Source organism: Sciurus carolinensis, chromosome 2 (assembly GCF_902686445.1).
Source record: "Sciurus carolinensis chromosome 2, mSciCar1.2, whole genome shotgun sequence".
Taxonomy (NCBI): domain Eukaryota; kingdom Metazoa; phylum Chordata; class Mammalia; order Rodentia; family Sciuridae; genus Sciurus; species Sciurus carolinensis.
Genome location: NC_062214.1, coordinates 109091753 through 109111624, shown reverse-complemented (window position 1 = coordinate 109111624; position 19872 = coordinate 109091753). Strand labels below are relative to the sequence as shown.

The 19872-nt window shown below is 39.0% G+C and overlaps 1 protein-coding gene across 5 annotated transcripts in view; it reads right to left on the bottom strand.

Annotated features, from left to right (window-relative positions):
* Tp53bp1 (tumor protein p53 binding protein 1) overlaps nt 1-19570 on the bottom strand; it is a 90991-nt gene extending 71421 nt beyond the window's left edge. For 4 of the 5 annotated variants that reach the window (XM_047539467.1, XM_047539469.1, XM_047539468.1 and 1 more), the window contains exons 1-5: nt 19462-19566; nt 3074-3263; nt 2310-2494; nt 1992-2082; nt 1653-1737 (exon numbers count right to left, since the gene is read on the bottom strand). In XM_047539467.1, the coding sequence (XP_047395423.1) occupies nt 1653-1737; nt 1992-2082; nt 2310-2494; nt 3074-3080 (368 nt within the window). In that variant the 5' untranslated portion in view covers nt 3081-3263; nt 19462-19566. Of the gene's footprint in view, nt 1-1652; nt 1738-1991; nt 2083-2309; nt 2495-3073; nt 3264-19461 lie in introns of all 5 variants that reach the window. The other variant, XM_047539471.1, reaches the window with a different exon arrangement.
* Between the last annotated feature and the right edge of the window lie 302 nt (nt 19571-19872).

Genomic DNA, 19872 nt, shown 5'->3' with positions numbered 1-19872 from the left:
CATAAAAACACAGCTAAGCCTAGAATGTATTCCTAAAGGGATACTATAAACTCAAATGCCTAGAAAGCAAAGCAAAATAACGAAGATGAGTAAAGCAGCTGAACATAGGAACAAAAGCAGATGCACCATGATAAATGACAAAGGAACACCTCTCTTCAGTGTCCAACCTCTCCTCAGTGATTTGTAGGGACTATGGAAAACCATAGCACTCTCATGCTTCATGTAGGGGAGGTTGGCTGCTACTCAGAGTTCCAACCAACTGTTGCCAATAAACCAGTAATTGGAAACCAGAAATTCAGGTTTTATGACAAATTTCCCCATTTTTAGATTTTGCCAATTAATTAAAATATATTTTACCATGTGTGGGCCAAATAAAAACTGAGTTCACCAGTTTTCAGACTCTTCTGAAGCATTCATTTTTACTTGATATGGAAGAAATTTATGTGCAAACACAGAGTATAAAATACACAGAAAAAAAGCACTTCTTTTTAAGATAAAACAAGTCTTGGGACTAGGGTTGTGGCTCGGTGGTAGAGCATTTGCCTAGCATGTGTGAGTCACTGGATTTGATCCTCCGCATCACATAAAATAATAAATAAATAAGACAAATAGAATAAAGTTATATTTTAAAAAAGTTAGAACAAGTCTTCCATCATCTCAAGCTGAGAGTCCCCTCTTACTATCTCCTCTTTATACCCTGACACCTCAAGACTCATGGAGTTGTCTGTGCTCTTCTTTGACCTTAAGAGAATTGGGACAGAAGACAAAGAAGCACCAAATAGTTAAAAAGGAAAAGCATTTGAATCAGAAGGAACAGATTCAAAGCCTAGCTCTGTCACCTACTACCAATATATTCTAGAGGAAGTTATTTAACTTCTTCACCCATCAGTTTCCTCTACTACATAATAGAAGACATACAATGTCTTCATTGTACAGTTGCTTTATGGATAAAATTAAAATGAAATTATATGTCAAACATCAAACATAAGGCCTATCACAGAGGATGAACTCAAAAAATGGGCAAAGCAAATGAACACTGTTTTAGGTACAATTTAAACATTTTGGATCTAAAACTGGTGAGGTGACTTGGGTTGGTTGATAAAAAGCATGCCTAAAAGGTTTATGTTGTTGTTGTTGTTGTTGTTTATACCAGGGATGGACCCAGAGGCACTTAACCACTGAGCCACATCCCCAGCCCTTTTTATATTTTATTTAGAGACAGGGTCTCGCTGAGTTGCTTAGGGCCTCACTAAGTTGAAGATGACTTTGAACTCACAGCCCACTTGCCTCAGCCTCCCAAGCCGCTGGGATTATAGGCGTGGGCCACTGCACCTTGTGCCTAACAGTTTTGATAATACACTTTAATTCTTTCTTCTAAGAAGTTATATCTTTACTAAGAATGAGGAATGCTTATTCTGTTTCACATGCACAAGACAGGATACTCAAAATTTGAACACTCAGCTATAAAAATTTACCTTTGCAAAAGAGATTCCCAATATCAGTACTAATACAATACTACCTATACAATCCTTAAAACCCATTCCCTAATTCACAAAAAGATTAATTCATTTATCCTTGGGATGAGGCAACAGGTGCTGATGAGCATTCATCCCTTAATAAATTTAAATAAACTCCCTCAAACATTTATATACCTGCTTGTCCTGTTTGGCTGAGGTAACTGTTCAATGACTTGACTGATGGAACCACATGTATCCAAATGAGAAGAATCCACAGGGACTGAAAAAAATAATGGGCTATTAGCACAAAAGGCATTTACCAACAAATTTTAATACAAATTTAGGAATTCAGATAATACCAATCTAATCAGTCACATCAGAACACCATGAATTTTTGAATGTTCACTAAGCACCAGATACTGCACTAGGCTTCCTTACATACATTCATCCAACCATATAATATTTAACCCACTCTGCTCCAACAGCACCTTAAAAAAAAAAAAGCAAAAGGGACTGATAGCTTAAGCACCTCACCTGCAGCCTTGTCTTTCAAATGTTCAGTGAACCCACTATTACTGTTTTCTTGTTCTTCTCCAGCAGCTTGTTCAGGATTGGACACAACATCCTAGGAAATACACATATATAATATCCCCAAAATATACTAAACAATCCAAAATGAGACGACTTTTTTATTAACATGTTGATTTCATTTTTCCAACCAACTTTATCCAAAAGATAGTGATCTTCTAAGTACTATGTATGCTGGTTGGGCTGAATTGGGCTCCATCATTGGAGTTCCATCATTGGTTGAGCTGAATCTGCTCCATCATTTTTAAACTAGGTATCACTCACCAACACAGGGTTCTCTTTGTGCGTCTGTAGATTAGGAAGGTGTCGAGACAGCATACTGAAGTGAGAACCAGAATCATCTTCTAGAACCTGGCTTTCAGGCTGAGAATCTTCAATTATCAGGCAAGGGGTATCTTGCTGAGAGAAATCTGAATCCAACTGACTTCCAGTAGGGTCCATCTGCTCCCCTGGAATGGAATAACAAAAGATCGGTTCTCTGTAACCTACAAGCGCCTTCCTCACACAATCCAAGACTAAATAATGGGGCGGAAGTACCAGGGCTGGGAAGGGGACCAGTACAGGGTTCCTTCGAACACTATATTTGTAATCGCTGCAAGCACTTTCCTATTACATCTCTTAAGCTCCCGTTTCCTCGCTATTTACAATAAGCCGTCCTATCTTTCCCTCCCTCTTCTCTTCCATCACCTTCTCATAGAAACCCTTTCCCCTCCTTCCTAACCTCTACTCTCCCCGCCCCTTTTTCCATCCCCCCCACAACTCTCCCTACGTTCTTCTGCCGCCTCTACCGCCCCGCAAACGCTGCTTTGTAACCTCTGTTCGCTGGAACACCCCACAGCCCTTCACGCTCCCTCACGACCACTCAGCCTTCCCCGCTGGCTTCCCCACCCCCTCCTCAGGGTCCTCCAACCCCTTCCCCGTCACCGCCGCCATGCTTGCCACCCCGCCCCCTCCGGTCAGCCATCCCTTCAGACCCGAAACCCTAGCCTTCAGAGCCAACAGAGCCCCCATTTTTTTCCAAGCAGTACCAGGCATCCCGGCGGGAGGTCCCTCGCGCTCGAGCTAGAGGTCTCTGCACGTTCCCCAGGTCCCTCCAGTTCTATCCCCAGGTCGCCGCTGTCGCCACCGCCGCCACCGGCCGCGAACTCCCCCTTTTCCCGTCGCGTCACGCAGTATCGGATCGCCCATTCGCTGCTGCTGCCCGCCACTCAAGAAAGCCTGTGAATGATAGGTGGCTGAGGCGGGGTGCCCTGCCCCAACGTAAGAAAAAGGAACACGGCGGCGCGTTTCCATGGCAGCATGGACGTTGCAGGCCCTCCCCTTAGCTCCGCCAGAGAATGACAGTATCCTTGAACTGAAGGGACCTTGAGAGGGCATGAAATCTATTCTCCAGTCTCCAGGACGATTGTATCTTCCACTACTCAGACACTTGAGAATCTCTTCCTGCTCTCTATCGTTCTTGCACCTTGAGGCCCCTTCCCTCTATTCCGTGGAAAAGGAGAGTTTCCCGGCTTTCCCATAATAAAAGGGCAAAGAGGATGATTGAGGACAGCTAGTACCTCCAGAGCTGATGAGAAGGAAGGATCTTTGGGATTTACCAATGTCAATCAGAATCCCTTTTGTGGGCCTCTCCCTTAATTCAAGGGGCCTGAACCTTCTCACCTTACATCTCTGCCAGTTTCAGTTTTTGTGTGTTATGTTTGATTGTTTTTGTTTTCTTACATTGTCCGAGGGCCTCAATAAGCCATATTTCTTCCCATTGCCCTTTCCAGCCTGGAAGGTATTTCAAGGTTTCATTTGTTTATCTTCGCCCTTTATTTTATGGGATCATGGCCTACAGAGACTACAGCCCCAGACATGTTTTGCACCTCCCATTGAGAGAATTGACTATTGTGATTCTCAAATCAGTGGTAAAGAGAACAGCTGTCACCCTGTCTCACTCTATGACCTCAAAGGTCCACCAAGCCCGGAGATTAAATTATTCTAATTATGATGCCAGGGTCTTATAGAGGGTGTGGCAGCTGTTAGAACTATTAATGAACTAGACGCCATAAGGCATATGTGTGTGTTTGTTTTGTTGTTGTTGTTGTTTCAATTTAAATGGCGGGTGAATCTAGAATAGAATTCTAGCCAGAACAGCTGTCAGTAGAGAAAGCACCTAGCACAATGCCAACTATATACACAGTAGGCAGTCAATAGGAGGTAGTTTTCTGTCTGTACCCCAGGCTCAGAATTATTTAGGCACAACCCAAACATGATTCTCCATTTCTATAAATGCCCAATTTGGCATTTGAGGGAATAAGCTAAAGTGAAGCTTCCTACCAATTTTCTTCCTGCTGCTATAAATTATGGTAATCACATTTTTCAAACCAAAAGTATGTTGACCGAGTATATGTTACTTCTGTGAACGAAAGACTGACTCTAAAATGAAATCATCTTTTTAAAAAATCTAGAATCTATTATTAGTGTAACTAGAATATAATTAGGGACCCTAGACTGTTCCATTGGTAGACAAAAAATGAAATGAACCACACAAGAGACACATTTCACTTCTTAATCTTAAAATCATTTATAATTGTCTCCTCTCTTTCTCCACTCCCATGCAGCAGAAGACCAGTGACCAAATAAATGCAATCCCAAAAGGATCAGGCTCTTTTAATTCCTAGCATAGTGATGTAACACTAACTAGACATAAACAAATAGGCCTTCCTGACTATCAACAAACAACTGTTTATCAAAAACATAAAACTAAAAAACACTGCAACATGGTGCAAAAAATGTGAAGATGCAGCAAGGGCAGCAAGCGCAAGTAGTTGTCCAAACCATTCAACAAGGACAGCTATCTCTCCAAGGTGTTTCTGAGCAGGAATCTGTCACTATGGTCCTGTGGAACCCTCTCATTGCTAGCAAGTGGGGGCCCTTCTACACTGTCAGAACTTGCTCCACTGCCATGTAAAGATTTGGCCTTTGTGAGTGGAACAATAAAGTCCTGTGGTTTTTTCTAAAAAAGAATGAAAGAAAGAAAGAAAGAAAGAAAAGAAGAAAGAAGAAGAAAGAAAGAAAACAGGTGATTTAAACCTCAATAAACATGACTAAAAATAAATAAATGAGCCTGAGCCATTTTCATTACCAAAAAATCAAGTTTATCAATCCCTAGTACTGCAAAAAAAAAAAAAAAATCAAGAGTTTAAAAAAAAACTGTGAAGAAAAACTGTGACTTCCTTGTTAGGCAGTGTGGCAATAAAATTAATCATTAAATTACTTGGAAATATCAGAAAATACAGGCAAAATGGTTACCTACTGAGGTTGTGACTAAATGCTGACAGGTAAGTCAAAGGCCTTTATTGACTACTAAACTGCAAAGTATCATCAGCACATCTACCTACCTACAAGTATATCTTTATCTAAGCCACCTCACACACAGAGAAATCTAATCTACCTTTAAAGTCCTCTCAAAGAAGAAAATTCTATTAGTCCCTATGTTAAATTACTTTAAAATTTAACACACCTCATCGTCAGAAACTTTTCTCCTACTCATACTTCCTTCTAGATCTTAAAACCATTTCCTCTCATGTTGTCTTTAACTAGCATGTCTAAAACCTGGATAGACTCACACCAAGTTGGGATCATCTCATTTGGTCTTATAATTTCACAATAAATCTCAACCAAACAAACATAAATACATTACTTGGTTTATCAGTGTTCTTCTGAGGTCCCCTCATAGTCTTCTCTAAGCAAAAAGAACACCAGCCAGTTCTTACAGGTACTATTCATCAGACTTTAAATTTGCTTCATCATTTTCCTCTGGAAATACAGTTTGGAGCTCAGTGGCAGAAAACTCTATTGAGGATATGACAAGTGCTGAATTTAATGATAAGGAAAACAATTATATATCCCTTTTAAGTTGTAATAGTAAGGTATTACTAGCTGACCAACAGTTACTCTGTAACTGATTCTGATCCCTAGGGTGCCTTCCATTGCACTTGAATCTACAAGATCATGGCCTGTTATATACCAGTGATAAAACTAATAACATTTACTACACTTTTCTATGTGGCAAGTACTTTGCTGCTTTATATTATGTTACCTAATAGCCACATAGCTCTATGAGGGTTAGAGATGAGCAGAGCAAGGAGAGAGATGAAAAAATTGCACAATGTCTCAGAGCTAGTAAGAGTAGAATTTGAACCTAGTCTGTATAACTTCATAAGTTTTTTTATATCCGTAAATGAGGATGAGTGGTGACAAACTGCTAAACAGTTGACATAAAGACTTTTTGTGTGTATGTTTTGTAATGTACTGTTATTCAAAGACTGCATATAAATGTTTCTAAAAATTTATAATTAAAATAATGTGAAGAAAACAGGAGAAACTGAAAAGTTTTCAATTCCACATCCTCATGAAGGAGGTAAGTCAACAAAGAGGTGATGATATAATTAAGATGTGAAAGCAAACTTACTTAAGGCAGTTAATTAACTATATTAACCTTCAGTCTCTAGGCTGGTACAACTGTAGATACCTGTGACACCTGCAGCTGATACATTCCCAGCTGATATAGGTATCTTATCTCTATAGAACTTCCTCCTAATAATTTTCTTAAGCAAATATTTTCTATTGAAAAAATTTCAAAACAACAGGAAAGCTGCAACAAGAGTATAACAAAAAAAGGTATAATAGTGGCCTCGCATGAACCCTCCACCTAGATTCACACATTAACATTTTGCTATGCTGATATTCATTTTTTAATCATGGTAAAAAGGGTATATAACTTAAAATTTATCATTTAAGCATACAATTCAGAAGGTAATGAATATATTATTACATCTCCAGAATTTTTTCATCTTCTCAAAGGAAAACAGTCTTGATAGCTCAACCCTATCAGGAGCCACTTACCTGAAAACAGAAAGGTAGAAACAGACACTTGTAATATGGGGGAGGGGAGAGCCCAGAACCTTTGCCTATTTGAATCACTAACTCCCCATTCTCCTCTACCCAAAGCCCCTGGCAACTACCATCCTACCTTCTGTCTCTATGAATTTGCCTATTGTAGTTATCCTACAAAAGTGTAAATATATTTGTCCTTTTGTGTCTGGCTTATTTCACTGAGCATATCATCAGTAATCCATGTTGTAGTCTATAGTTTTCTTCTTTTTTAAGGCTGAATAATATTCCACTGTATGTCTGTAGTATTACATTTTATCACCCTTGTTCAGTTTAATCACTTTCTGAACCTTTCCAGAGCTCCAATCTGTCATGTCCCAAGCATAGATGAGATTCTGAAGGCAATGTGTCAAAGCAGCACACAGCAACTCTTTTTGATGTCCTCATTTTGTGTTCAGTGAGCTAATGGATCCTCTTAGTGTGAATCCGTGTTAGACACAGGATACCAAGCACAGTTTTTACTGTGTATTAGCTGCAGTGTCCTTTCTTCCACCGTTTCAAATATGTAGACCAAAGAGCTCAACCCTATCAGGAGCCACTTACCTGAAAACAGAAAGGTAGAAACAGACACTTGTAATATGGGGGAGGGGAGAGCCCAGAACCTTTGCCTATTTGAATATCAATAGAGAGTGCCATTTCCCCAACCTCCCATCCCTTTTCTAGCTTCTTTTCTCTTCTCATAGAAGTATTCATTTGTTTGTTTGTTATTTCCGCAATCTAACAGTGCTGGTGACTCGAACCTGGGCCTCCAGCATGCAAGGCAGGTACTCTACGTGATGGGCTATATCGTCAGCACCTCATAGAAGTATTCAAATCCCCACATCCCAGTAAAATCGCCCCCTCACTCTGCATTTTTATCAAGCTCTCAGGCTTTCTTCTTTCATTTCCCTGCATACTGATTTCTCCATACTGATAACTCCTGAAACCGTTTGCAAGCTGGCTTCAATAGTCCTAAATGTAGTGCTTAGCACACTTTTCAGGCAAAAGTGGTTACTTTAAAAGGTTGCATAATGACTGATTCTGAAATTTGTCAAATTACCTTATCATTTTACCTCTGTAGCATGCGATGCATTTGTGATTCCCTTCTCCTTAAAATTATCTACCAATGACTCAAAAGTTCCTGGCTCGCCTCCTCTATTTCAACTTTCCAATCCCTAAAGCCAAGATTACAGGATCAGAATGAAGAGTGGTACCAACATGCAGCCAGGTGACATGGCACACTCCTGTAATCCCAGCAGCTCAGAAGGCTGAGGCAGGAGGATCACAAGTTCAAAGCCAGCCTCAGCAACTCAGTAAGGCCCTCAGCAACTCAGAGAGACCCTGTCCCTAAATAAAATATAAGAAAGGGCTAGGGATGTGGTTCAGTGGTTAAGCAACCCTGGGTTTAATCCCTAGCACCACCCCACACCCCCCCAAAAAAAGGAGTGGTATCAACATGCTATGACACAGACATATCTGGAGAACACTAGGTTTACTATTTATAACTCATAAATTTGTACATTTTTTTACTGTGTGTTATATTTCACAACAAAGATGATCCAAAATAAATATAATTGATGCTAAAACTCATAATGTGATAAAAAGAAGATATATACATGGTCTCAAACTATTTCCCTAGGAGGTACTGAATTATTTTTAAAAATCATAAATTTGCAGTGAGGAAACCTGGTATTCACAAACTCAACCAAGTGATTCCAAATAACATCACCAGTAAGGTGACAAAATACTATCAGGTATCACTTGAGTGTGATACACTGAGAAGGATACAACATCACTTTAATTGTATTCCTGCCCAAAACACATAATCTGAATCTGATCATGAAGAAATATCCAAATTGATAAGTGCTCTACAAATTAATACCCATATTCTTCAGAGAGAGAGAGAGAAAGAGATCAAGAATGGCAAAGAAAGTCAAGCACTGCAGTGTGAGCCTGTAGTCACAGTTATTTGGGAGGCTGAGAGAGGAAAATCTCTTGGACCCAGGAGTTCAAGGTCAGCCTGGGAAACAGAGAGATCTCATCTCAGAAAAAAAAAAAGTTGGGGGGAGGGAAGGAATGGTGAAGAAAGGCTGAAGAACTTTTCAAGACTTGGGAAGACTACACAGACAAGATCATTAAATGAAACATGTGATCCAGAATTGAATTCTAGACATGAATTTGGTTTTCCTTCTTGTATAAATCACTCTAATGGGAATACAGGTGATATTTGAATAAAGACTGTAAATTATGAAATAGTACTGAGCCAATGTTATTTTTCTGATCTTGGTACTTTCACTGTAGTTGTGTAAAAAGAAAAGAAAAAAAAAAAAAAAAAAAGAGTGGTACCAAATCTAAGATTGGAGCTGGGCAGACTTAGTACCTATACTTAACAGCAATAAAATGAGAACAAGAGAAGGAATGTTCTTAGAGCTTTTGGAAACTCAGGAATTATAGCCAGTATAGTAGAAGGTGAGAAAAGTTTGTCTTATAGATTAAAAAAACAAAACAAAACAAAACAAAAAAACAGCCACTGCTATACTCTTTAAGTCCTGATGGGGAAAAGGGAATTTTTATATTCTGGGACTGAGAAATCTAAATAATAAGAGAACAGATCTTCAGAGAACACAGTAAACTACTCTTCTGAAGTAAATATGTGTTTACATAAAGTCATGTGCAGGGCTGGGGTTGTGGCTCAGTGGTAGAGTGCTTACCTAGCATGTGTAGGGCATTGGGTTTGATTCTTAGCACCACATATAAATAAATGAATAAAATAAAGGTCTATCAACATCTAAAAAACTTTTTAAGAAAAAGTCATGTGCACATGGTGTCTAGACTTGGATCCTACTTCCCACCTTATTGTTGCCCCTTTTTTCTATTTAGAGTTATCTCAACCACACTGGGTCTAAAAAGCTGATGTGGATAGTACAGAGCTAGTGTGCTAACAAGTATAGAGCTAGTGGCAAGAACAGTAACACACCACGGCCCTGTTCACATATGAGCTTATTACATAGGGAGTCTCATGAACTTTATGCCTGAGCAGGTCAGAAAAACCATAACCCCGATCAAAAATTTATCTATGAACTCAAGTTTGTTTATTAATTTCAATTCACTTACATGCAAGGCACCATTTTGATTCCATGGTAATAGTGGATAGGAAGCAATGCATAAACAAGATTCAATTGCTACCTTCAAGAAACTTACAATTTATAGAGGAGATAAGACATTTATACAAATTATGATACGAGATACAATAAAAATGCTGCAGAAATTTTAAGAAGTCAAAAGAAAGAATTTTAATCATATGGTTATCATGAATATATTTCCTGAGCACTTATAATACTTTAAAGTTCTATTTACTCCAACTCCCCTGCCCCACCCCAGTACTGGGGATGGTATTCAGGGCATTCTACCACTAAGCTACATCCCTACCCGCTTTTATTTTTTATTTTAAGACAGGGTCTCCCTAAACTGCTCAGGCTGACCTGAAATCTGCAATCCTCCTGCTTCAGCCTCCTGAGTCAATGGGATTACAGACATGTGCCGCTGTGCCTGGTTTACTCTTGTTCCTTTCTAGATCTCATTCAGCTCATTGTCATAAATACCATCAATGTGTCAGAGTCTCCCAACTTTATATCTTCAGACATACCTCTCCAAAATCCTGAACTTACATATATAAAAATATATATAATTATAAATATATACAAATCCCAAACATGTTATATATAATAATGACATTATATATAATAATTCCCCACTTAGGTAGCAAATTGACATCTCTAAGTCAACATGCTTAAAATTGTGGGGAATTAGATATAAAAACTTCTTCAGAGGCTGAGGATATAAGTCAGTTGGCAGAGTGCCTGCCTCGCATGCACAAGGCCCTGAGTTCAATCGCCAGCACCAAAAAAAAGGAAAAGAAACAAACAAAAAAACCAAAACTACCAAACTTTTTCAGATTCATGTTCCTTTTTTTTTTTTTGCAAGAATACATCATAAAAGACAGTAGAATTAATCAGAACTTTCCTATGTTCATGTATGAATACACAACCCGTGTGACTCCACATCATGTACAACCGCAAGAATGGACAGCTATACTCCATGCATGTCTGTCAAAATACATTCTACTGTCATGTGTAACTAAAAAAGAATAAAAAAGCATACTTATATGATTAAATATATGCACATTACAATACAAAAAAAAAAATACATAAGTGGTATCCTACACTTTTTTTTTGTTTGTTTTGGTACTGGGGATTGAACCCAGGGGCACTTTAAAACTGAGACACATCCTCAGCCATTTTTTATTTTTTATTTTGAGACAGGGTCTCACTAAGTTGCTTAGGGCCTCACCACATTGTTGAGGCTGGAGGTTTAATCCTCCTGCCTCAGCCTCCTGATCCACTGCCCAGCTATACCTTCTATTTCAACCCAACAGGAGGCACATAATTAACATTTGATTGAATATATTTCAGTTTTGTTAAAATTGATTAGTAGGTTCAAATGTTGCCACATTTTTCACAAGGGGCAACAAAATGTTGATATTCTAATTTTCATATGCTATGTTCATTTATTAGCTGGAATTGTATAAAAAAGAATTTTCTCCTCATCAGGTAGTTGATTACTTAAGGAAAGTTGTGATAAATGCTTGATTTTTGTCCCTTTATTTACTAGTTTTCAAAAATATGAGTTGGTTATCTAGCATACTCCAAAGATGACCAATTTTTTTAGAATAATTATGCACTCATGAATTTAACATATTTGATATTTTTCAATTCAAATATGGTATGTTATTATTCATTGTTTTTACAGGTACTGTAGTTATTCATTTTGAAATGTATATCACCCTGTCTTTGGGGGTATCCCTTCAGGTTAGCTCCAGAGCCCTTTTTGAAGTGATTCTAGTAGTCTTTCATAGCTTCTTTGCTTTCTGGTATAACAAGATGGATGTTCAATTTGGATAATTCCTGCCCCAGGTCTAGAATCAGATGTTTCTCTAAAGTCTCAGTTCATTTTAGAAGAAAGTGATATTTAGGGATTCCAATCTGGATGGTTAGAATGCTCGCTGATTGCTACAAGATAGGTCATTGTTTAGTTTCTCCGATTAAATTTTGGGATTTCAGGGATTTTACTCTGCTTCTTTGATTTTATATTTGTAGCTTTTTCTCTTAAGATCATCTTGGTTCCTGATAACATTAACATAATTTTTTTTTGCTTTGGTTTACTAAATATATATTAGCTCAAGGGTAAAAAAAATGTATTACTAATGAGAAAACCAATGAAAGCAGTTTAACATTTCTTTGTAGTTGATTTTTTCCTTAGGGCATATCTCATTAAAAATTAGTACAGGATTGGTTGTGACTCAGTGGTAGAGTGCTCACCTAGCAGGTGTGAGGCACTGGGTTCGATTCTCAGCACCAGAGAAAAATAAAAAATAAATAAAGGTATTGTGTCCACCTGCAACTAAAAAATAAATATTTTTTTAAAAATTAGTATAGTTAGGCTGGAGATATAGCTCAGAGCACTTAAGGCTCTGGGTTCAATCCCCAGTGCTGAGGAAGGGAAGAAGCGAGGGAGGGAGGGAGCAAGGGATGGGGAAAGGAAGGAAGGAAGGAAGGATGGATAGTTAAGCTGGGCCCAGTGGCATTTATCTATAATCCCAACAATCCAGGAAGCTGTCAGGAGGATTGCAAGTTCAAGGCCAGTCTTTTTTTTTTTTTTTGCATTTATTCTTTTTTTTTTTTTTTTTAATTGTAAACAAATGGGATACATGTTGTTTCTCTGTTTGTACATGGCGTAAAGGCATACCATTTGTGTAATCATAAATTTACATAGGGTAATGTTGTTTGATTCATTCTGTTATTTTTTCCCCTTCCCCCCCACCCCTCCCACCCCTCTTTTCCCTCTATACAGTCCTTCCTTCCTCCATTCTTGTCCCCCTCCCTAACCCTAACTCTAACCCTAACACTAACCCCTCCCACTCCCCATTATGTGTCATCATCCACTTATTAGCGATATCATTCGTCCTTTGGTTTTTTGAGATTGGCTTATCTCACTTAGCATGATATTCTCCAGTTTCATCCATTTGCCTGCAAATGCCATAGTTTTATCATTCTTTATGGCTGAGTAATATTCCATTGTATATATATACCACAGTTTCTTTATCCATTCATCAATTGAAGGACATCTAGGTTGGTTCCACAATCTGGCTATTGTGAACTGAGCAGCTATGAACATTGATGTGGCTGTATCTCTGTAATATGCTGATTTTAAGTCCTTTGGGTATAGGCCAAGGAGTGGGATAGCTGGGTCAAATGGTGGTTCCATTCCAAGTTTTCTAAGGAGTCTCCACACTGCTTTCCAGAGTGGCTGCACTAATTTGCATCCCCACCAGCAATGTAAGAGTGTACCTTTCTCCCCACATCCTCGCCAACACCTGTTGTTGCTTGTATTCTTGATAATCGCCATTCTAATTGGGGTGAGATGGAATCTTAGGGTGGTTTTGATTTGCATTTCTCTTATTACTAGAGATGTTGAACATTTTTCCATATGTTTGTTGATTGCTTGTAGATCTTCTTCTGTGAAGTGTCTATTCATTTCCTTAGCCCATTTGTCAATTGGATTATTTGCATTCTTGGTGTAGAGTTTTTTGAGTTTCAAGGCCAGTCTTAGCAAGACCCTGTCTCAAAATAAAAACTAGCAAAGGGCTACAGCTGTAGATCAGTGGTAGAGAACCCCTGGGTTCAGTCTCCAGTACCACACACCCATACACACACACACACACACAAAGTGCAGTTAAGGGCTGGGGATGTAGCTCAGAGGAAAAGAGCTTATCTATCATACTGGGTTTGACACCCAGTAATGAGGGGAAAAAAAAGACAAGTTACTATATTTTATTTATTGTTATTTTAATTTTTGTAATGCTGGGAATTAAACCTAGGGCCTCACAAATGCTAGGTAAGCACTGCACTAATGAGCTACATCCCCATTCTCTACAATTTTATATAAGTGGAATTATAACAGTGTGTAGTTTTTGGTAGCCAGTTTCTTTTGTGCACCATAGAATTTTTATTCTTCTGGGGATTGAACCTAGGGGTGCTTTACCACTAAGCTACATCCCCAGCTCTTTTAATTTTTTTATTTTGAGACAAGGCCCCCATAAATTTCCTAGACTGGCTTGGAACTTGGAATCATCCTGCATCGCCCTTCCAAGTAGCTGGTATCACAGTAGTGTGTCACTGCGTCCAGCTCAATATAACGTTTTGCATGTTGTTGCCATGTATCAGTACTTCACTCTTTTTTATTGCTCAGTTGTATTCTATTGCACACATATATTACAAATTTGTTTTTATCAGTTCTGTTGCTGGATATTTGGGTTGATTTGTTTTATTATAAAGTTACTACAAATGTTCATCAACAATTCTTTTTGAGAAGAATTTCTATTGGGTAGATAACTAGGAGTGAACCTGCTGGGTCATAACATGGGTGCATGTTTCATTTTATAAGATACTGCCAAACAGTTCTCTAAAATGGTTGTAGAATTTTATACTTACACTAACAACATTTCAGAGTTTCAGGTACTCTACGTTCTCATTAACATTTGGCATTGTCAGTGTGAAGTGGTATTTCATAATGTTTTTTAGCCAACTTTACATATGGTATACATACAATAAAATGTGTCCATTTTAAATGTAGAGTTTGATAAATGTATAGTGTGAATGCGTGTGAGCATATGTCTGATGCTGCCACCCAATCAAATACAGAACATTTTCATTATCCCAAAATGTTCCTTTGTACCCTTTGAAATCAATAACCAGCCCCAGGCAACCACTTATTTGTTTCTGTCACTGTAGATTAATTTTTCCTATTCTAGAATTTGATATAAACTTATTCATGCAGTATGTACTTGTGGCAACTGTAAACATGCACCACTGATATCTGCCTTTGGAGAGTATAATCAAGTGATGGGGGCTGGGAATGTAGCTCAGTGGTAGAGCACTGGTGTAGCATTTGTGAGGCCCTGGACTCAGTTCTTAGCATGGTTAAAAAACAAACAAACAAACAAACAAATCAACTGATGGCCCCACCTGCTACCACTCCCACCAAATCTTCACCAAAGCAAATGTGTTGAATCATAGGGGTTTTTTGTGTGTGGTGTTTTGTTTTGTTTTGTTGGTATTGAGGACAGTACCCAGGGCACTCTCTACATTAACTTATAATCCCAGTCCTTTTTATTTTTTTATTGGTGCATTATAATTCCTTTTTTGGGGGGGTGGGGAATACTGGGGCTTGAACTCAGAGTCACTTAACCACTAAGCCACATCCCTTGTCCTATTTTGTATTTTATTTAGAGACAGGGTCTCACTGAGTTGCTTAGCACCTCATTGTTGCTAAGCTGGCTTTGAACTCAAGATCCTCCTGTTTCAGTCTCCTGAGCTGCTGGGATTACAGGTGTGCACCACTGCACCTGGCTAACATGTGATCTGGCTCCTATTATCTTTCTGATCTTCTATTCCTCTTTCTCTCACTCTTCTGCTGAAATTGCATTAGGTCCCTGGTATTTCTTGAATATGCAAGGCATTCTACTATCTTGGGGACTTTAAAATATCACAAAATCACAAATACTTTTCCTCTTCTTTCTCATCAGTTCTTTCTGGAAGATCCTGCATAATATGCCCCAACTGCACTTTCCAATATTTCCTCCTGCAAATATTCTGCATTAACCCTTTCATTCAGTCAAACTGAACCATTTACCTTTCCCTTATTCTTGTACTTTCTGTTCAGGCTGTCCCTTTTTCCTTGAATGTTTAATTCTCATCTAGGTGTTTAGTTACCTTTACCTGTATGCTTTACTTTATTTGTGGGACAAGGTTTCATCTCATTTCACAAATAATTTAAGGAATATGACCTAACTCAAACACAGCTTCTCTTAAACTGACTTCCTCACTTGCCAACTACACGACCTTAGGCAAGTTGCTTACCTTCTCTGCGCTTGATTTTTCCAATCTATACAATTATAATGATAGCACCCTACCTTATAGGGGGTATTTTGAGAAATAAGTGGGACGTCATAAATACATTTAGCACAATGCCTAGAATTAATTCAAAAATGTTTGTTGAGTACTTACTATGTGCCAGCAAATGAAACACACAGAGAGTATCCCCTTGTAGGAGTACTCTGGGAGGAAAATGCAAAATTTGATTCACACATAGTCATGGTCTCAAAACTAAGTAATACCACACACTTAGGTTTGGATTCTCTCTACCACCATCATTACCATCACCTCAAAGAAAATCCTCAGGGGTTGGGGAGATAGCTGAGTCGGTAGAGTGCTTGCCTTGTAAGCACAAGGCCCTGGGTTCGATCCCCAGCATCAAAAAAAAAAAAAAAAAAAAAAAAAAAAAAAAAAAGAAAAGAAAATCCTGAGTCCCCTTCAATAAAAGATAGCTTTGCTCAAACTAAAGGAAAGGACAGTGCCAGAGACATAGCAAACATTACTGTTCACCTAACAGACTAATGGAAGGAATAAGGAAGAAGGTATCCATACAGGCTTCTTATTCACATTTCAGAATCACTTTCTTTATAAAAGAATGTGAGGTAAAGGATAAAAGGGAAATTTCTTCATTGTCCTTCACAATGTTCTGTGGAGGGAAAGTAAATTCAGTGCCTTTGTCCTACCCATTTACCTAATGTGAATAAATAATAATTAAGAACATTATTCAACAAATATTTACTATGGGCCTCCTCTGTGGACCACACATAGTAATAAATGCAGTATTCTCACCCATTTCATATTTCTAGAGATTATTTTTCTAAGTACCTTTTTAGAAGTTGTTTTACATCTGGCCTTTATAGATGAATGAGCTGTTCATGATAAAAGGTGACCTTATGACTGCTGGTATGCATTATAATCACAGTATTTTCCCAAAAAGTCAAGGATAAGCCTCTGACACAGCAATCTCGTAATCCAACATGCTTCTCTCTGCATAAAGAATGCTTCATAGGCAGAACTGAGTATAGGGTGGGAATCTGAGCTGCATGCAGCTCCCTTTGGATATTTTGGTTATAGGACCATACCATCTAACAGAGCAAGCTGGAGTTCTGCCAAACGAGCTCAAACCCCCAGAAAAACCAATGACATTCATCAGGCTAGAAGAGAAACCAGCATCTTTTCTTTATGAATTACCAAAGCTCGTTGAAATCTTACGAAGACCTTAAACATTAAAAAGATTATGATGTTTTCCTTTCCCATACATACACACAACTCAAGATAAGTGTGATTAATTCCAATGAAGCTCTGATTTTTCTCATGAGCCAATTTCAATATTTTATCTTAAATACAAAATATGAAGTTATTTTCAGAAAAAGTGTAGAGATGCCTCTCCCACTATGTAAAATATGTGCTTCCTTAGTTTACCTATTGCATAATTCATCACTATATATCACAAACCAATAGAGGCCTAGGGCAGAGAGTTCCATAACTGGTTTAAACTCAGCCAAAATATAATACTTTTCATAGTATTTAATATTTTATTCTATCTTCTGTTTTGTGACCACTCCAGTGCATGCCCAAGGCAAGAGCTTATACTAGAGGCTTCCTCTTCTAACCATGTCCTTCAGTAATACACCCTTAAGAGACCCATTACACAATTCAAAGATCCTTCAGGACAAATAGTTTGAAAGCATTAATTGTACCACTATATCTGCCAATCTTGCTTGACAAGACCATGGAAGAAGCTACAGAAGGAGTTCCCAAAAGCTCTTATGTGGTCAATACAGGGGACTGACAGTTAAATGCAACACGAAAATAGACTCCATAGTCACCTTGTGCGCCCACGTGTACCTCACATGCATACGTGCCAGGCAAGTGATCTACTGCTGAGCCATAACTCCAGCCCCTGGATAGGCCTTTGAGTAACATCCTTTAACTACTTGACTTCTGCCACAGCACACTTCCTAAAAGTTTACATATAATAAGTAAAAACCAATTACGTAAAAATATACTTTACAATTTATATATGTATTTTCTTAATTTTTATTTGACCTTCTATACCTTATACATTTATACATCTGTATTTTCTGCCTTTATTTGTAAAATTCTGGAGCACAGATATGAACACAATTTTCTTTTCAGAGCACTCTGAACAATGTATGTGCAACCTGACACTTAAAAATATTTTCTGATAATATGATGGAGAAATGGAATCATCACCCAGTGACTGGGACACTGTTAACCAAGGAAAAAGGAGGATAATTAAGAGAAACATGTAGCCAACCTTTCTGACATTGTCTGCCTTTGGCAAAGTTCCTGCTGAGTACTCATCCAGCACACATTTGTGATTTTAGTCTATCATAGTTTTGTATTTACAGCTGTAATTAATAAAACTGAAGTCTAGCAGGAGCTGAGATTACAGGCCTGAATTTCTGCCCGGCTACCATCTGATTAGTGTGCAATCCTTTCCTGTACCATTCAGATCTATTGTCTATCCTTTGTTAAACTTGATGAAAGCAGAGCCTGTGGTTAACTGCTGCTGACCCTTACTCTGAGACCCTATGCCAGTTAAAAGCCTCCGCTCTACAGTTGCTATGGAAACTGCTACCTATTCCCACAACCCATTTTGACTCTGCCTCCATGTGGCACTCTTTTCCAACTGCAAAAGAGGAGGCCTGCACATCTCTTCATACTGTTTTCCATATTCGGATCTGCAAATGGGGGTGGGAGTCATTACCTCATGTGTCATTTGGAGTAAAATAACCCCACCAACTAATGTTCTATCAGTACTCATTTCCCTTTCTCTGTTACAAAAGAGATTTTCAGAGCCATGTCCAAATTGGTTGCAGAATGCACTGGCTGTTTTGCCATAATACACTTCCATGCTAGCCAGGATTGCTGTGAGGTATTTAACATATAGACACTGCCCAATCAGAATGTGGTTAACAGACAACTTTGCTGAATCAGGTACTCTGCTCCTTTCTATCACCCTGTACCATCCATCCCCAAAGTGTGAGGTAAATGGTACAACAACAACAACAACAAAAAGTGCAAGTTTTTGGTCTGGTACATCTGTGTACACAATGATTCAGTATCCTGGTTAAAAGAAGCTTTAGTACAAAATAGGCTGGGGAGACACCTGGAGGAATGCGGTGGGGGAGGGGGTGGATGGGCAGATTCACAGCACCATTTTTACAGACATTCCAGTCAGTGGTAAAACAGTGCCAGTCCTCCTCAGTTCTCCTTCCCATTCCCTGATTCTTTGGTTTTGGAACTGTCACCTCTTCTTTGGTTCAAACATTTACCCCTTCTGTTTTGAGAACTCCCTGGGGCCTCCTAAGGTTACCGATTTCACGGTGTCACATCACATGTAGTTGGGAAGGTCTTTCCTGGGTTTTACTCAAATCCCCCTTGCTGCAGTCTGACCTCATAGCAGTCCTGCACTGAGTCCTGCGCTCGGCAGAGATGGAGACTAGCCAAACACTATCTTTGGAATAACAACTCACCAGGGACTCAGGGCCGGAAGGTCATTCTGTCCCAATACTGCGCAGCCTTTCTGAGCACACCCAGGGCCTGGGGCAAGGACAGGGAAACCGAGGATGGAAACCAGGACCCTGGCAGGCAGTGATCAAAAAAAAAAAAAAAAAAAAAAAAAAAGAGCGCCAGACGGTAATACAAACGCACAAACACAGATGGAGACGATACAATCTCGGAGACAGAGGGACAAGATGGCTCCCTCAGTTCGGGCGAGGCTGCAGAATTGCCAGACAGTACTTATCGGGGACATATCCTAACTAGCGGTTTCTTCTGGCGCCAAGGCAATCGACTCGGCCCTCCTCTGGGTCCCTCTGAGCCCCTACCCCAGCTCAAGTCAGAGTGGAAGCGCCTTCTGGAACACTGGAGGGGGGCTGAAGGCG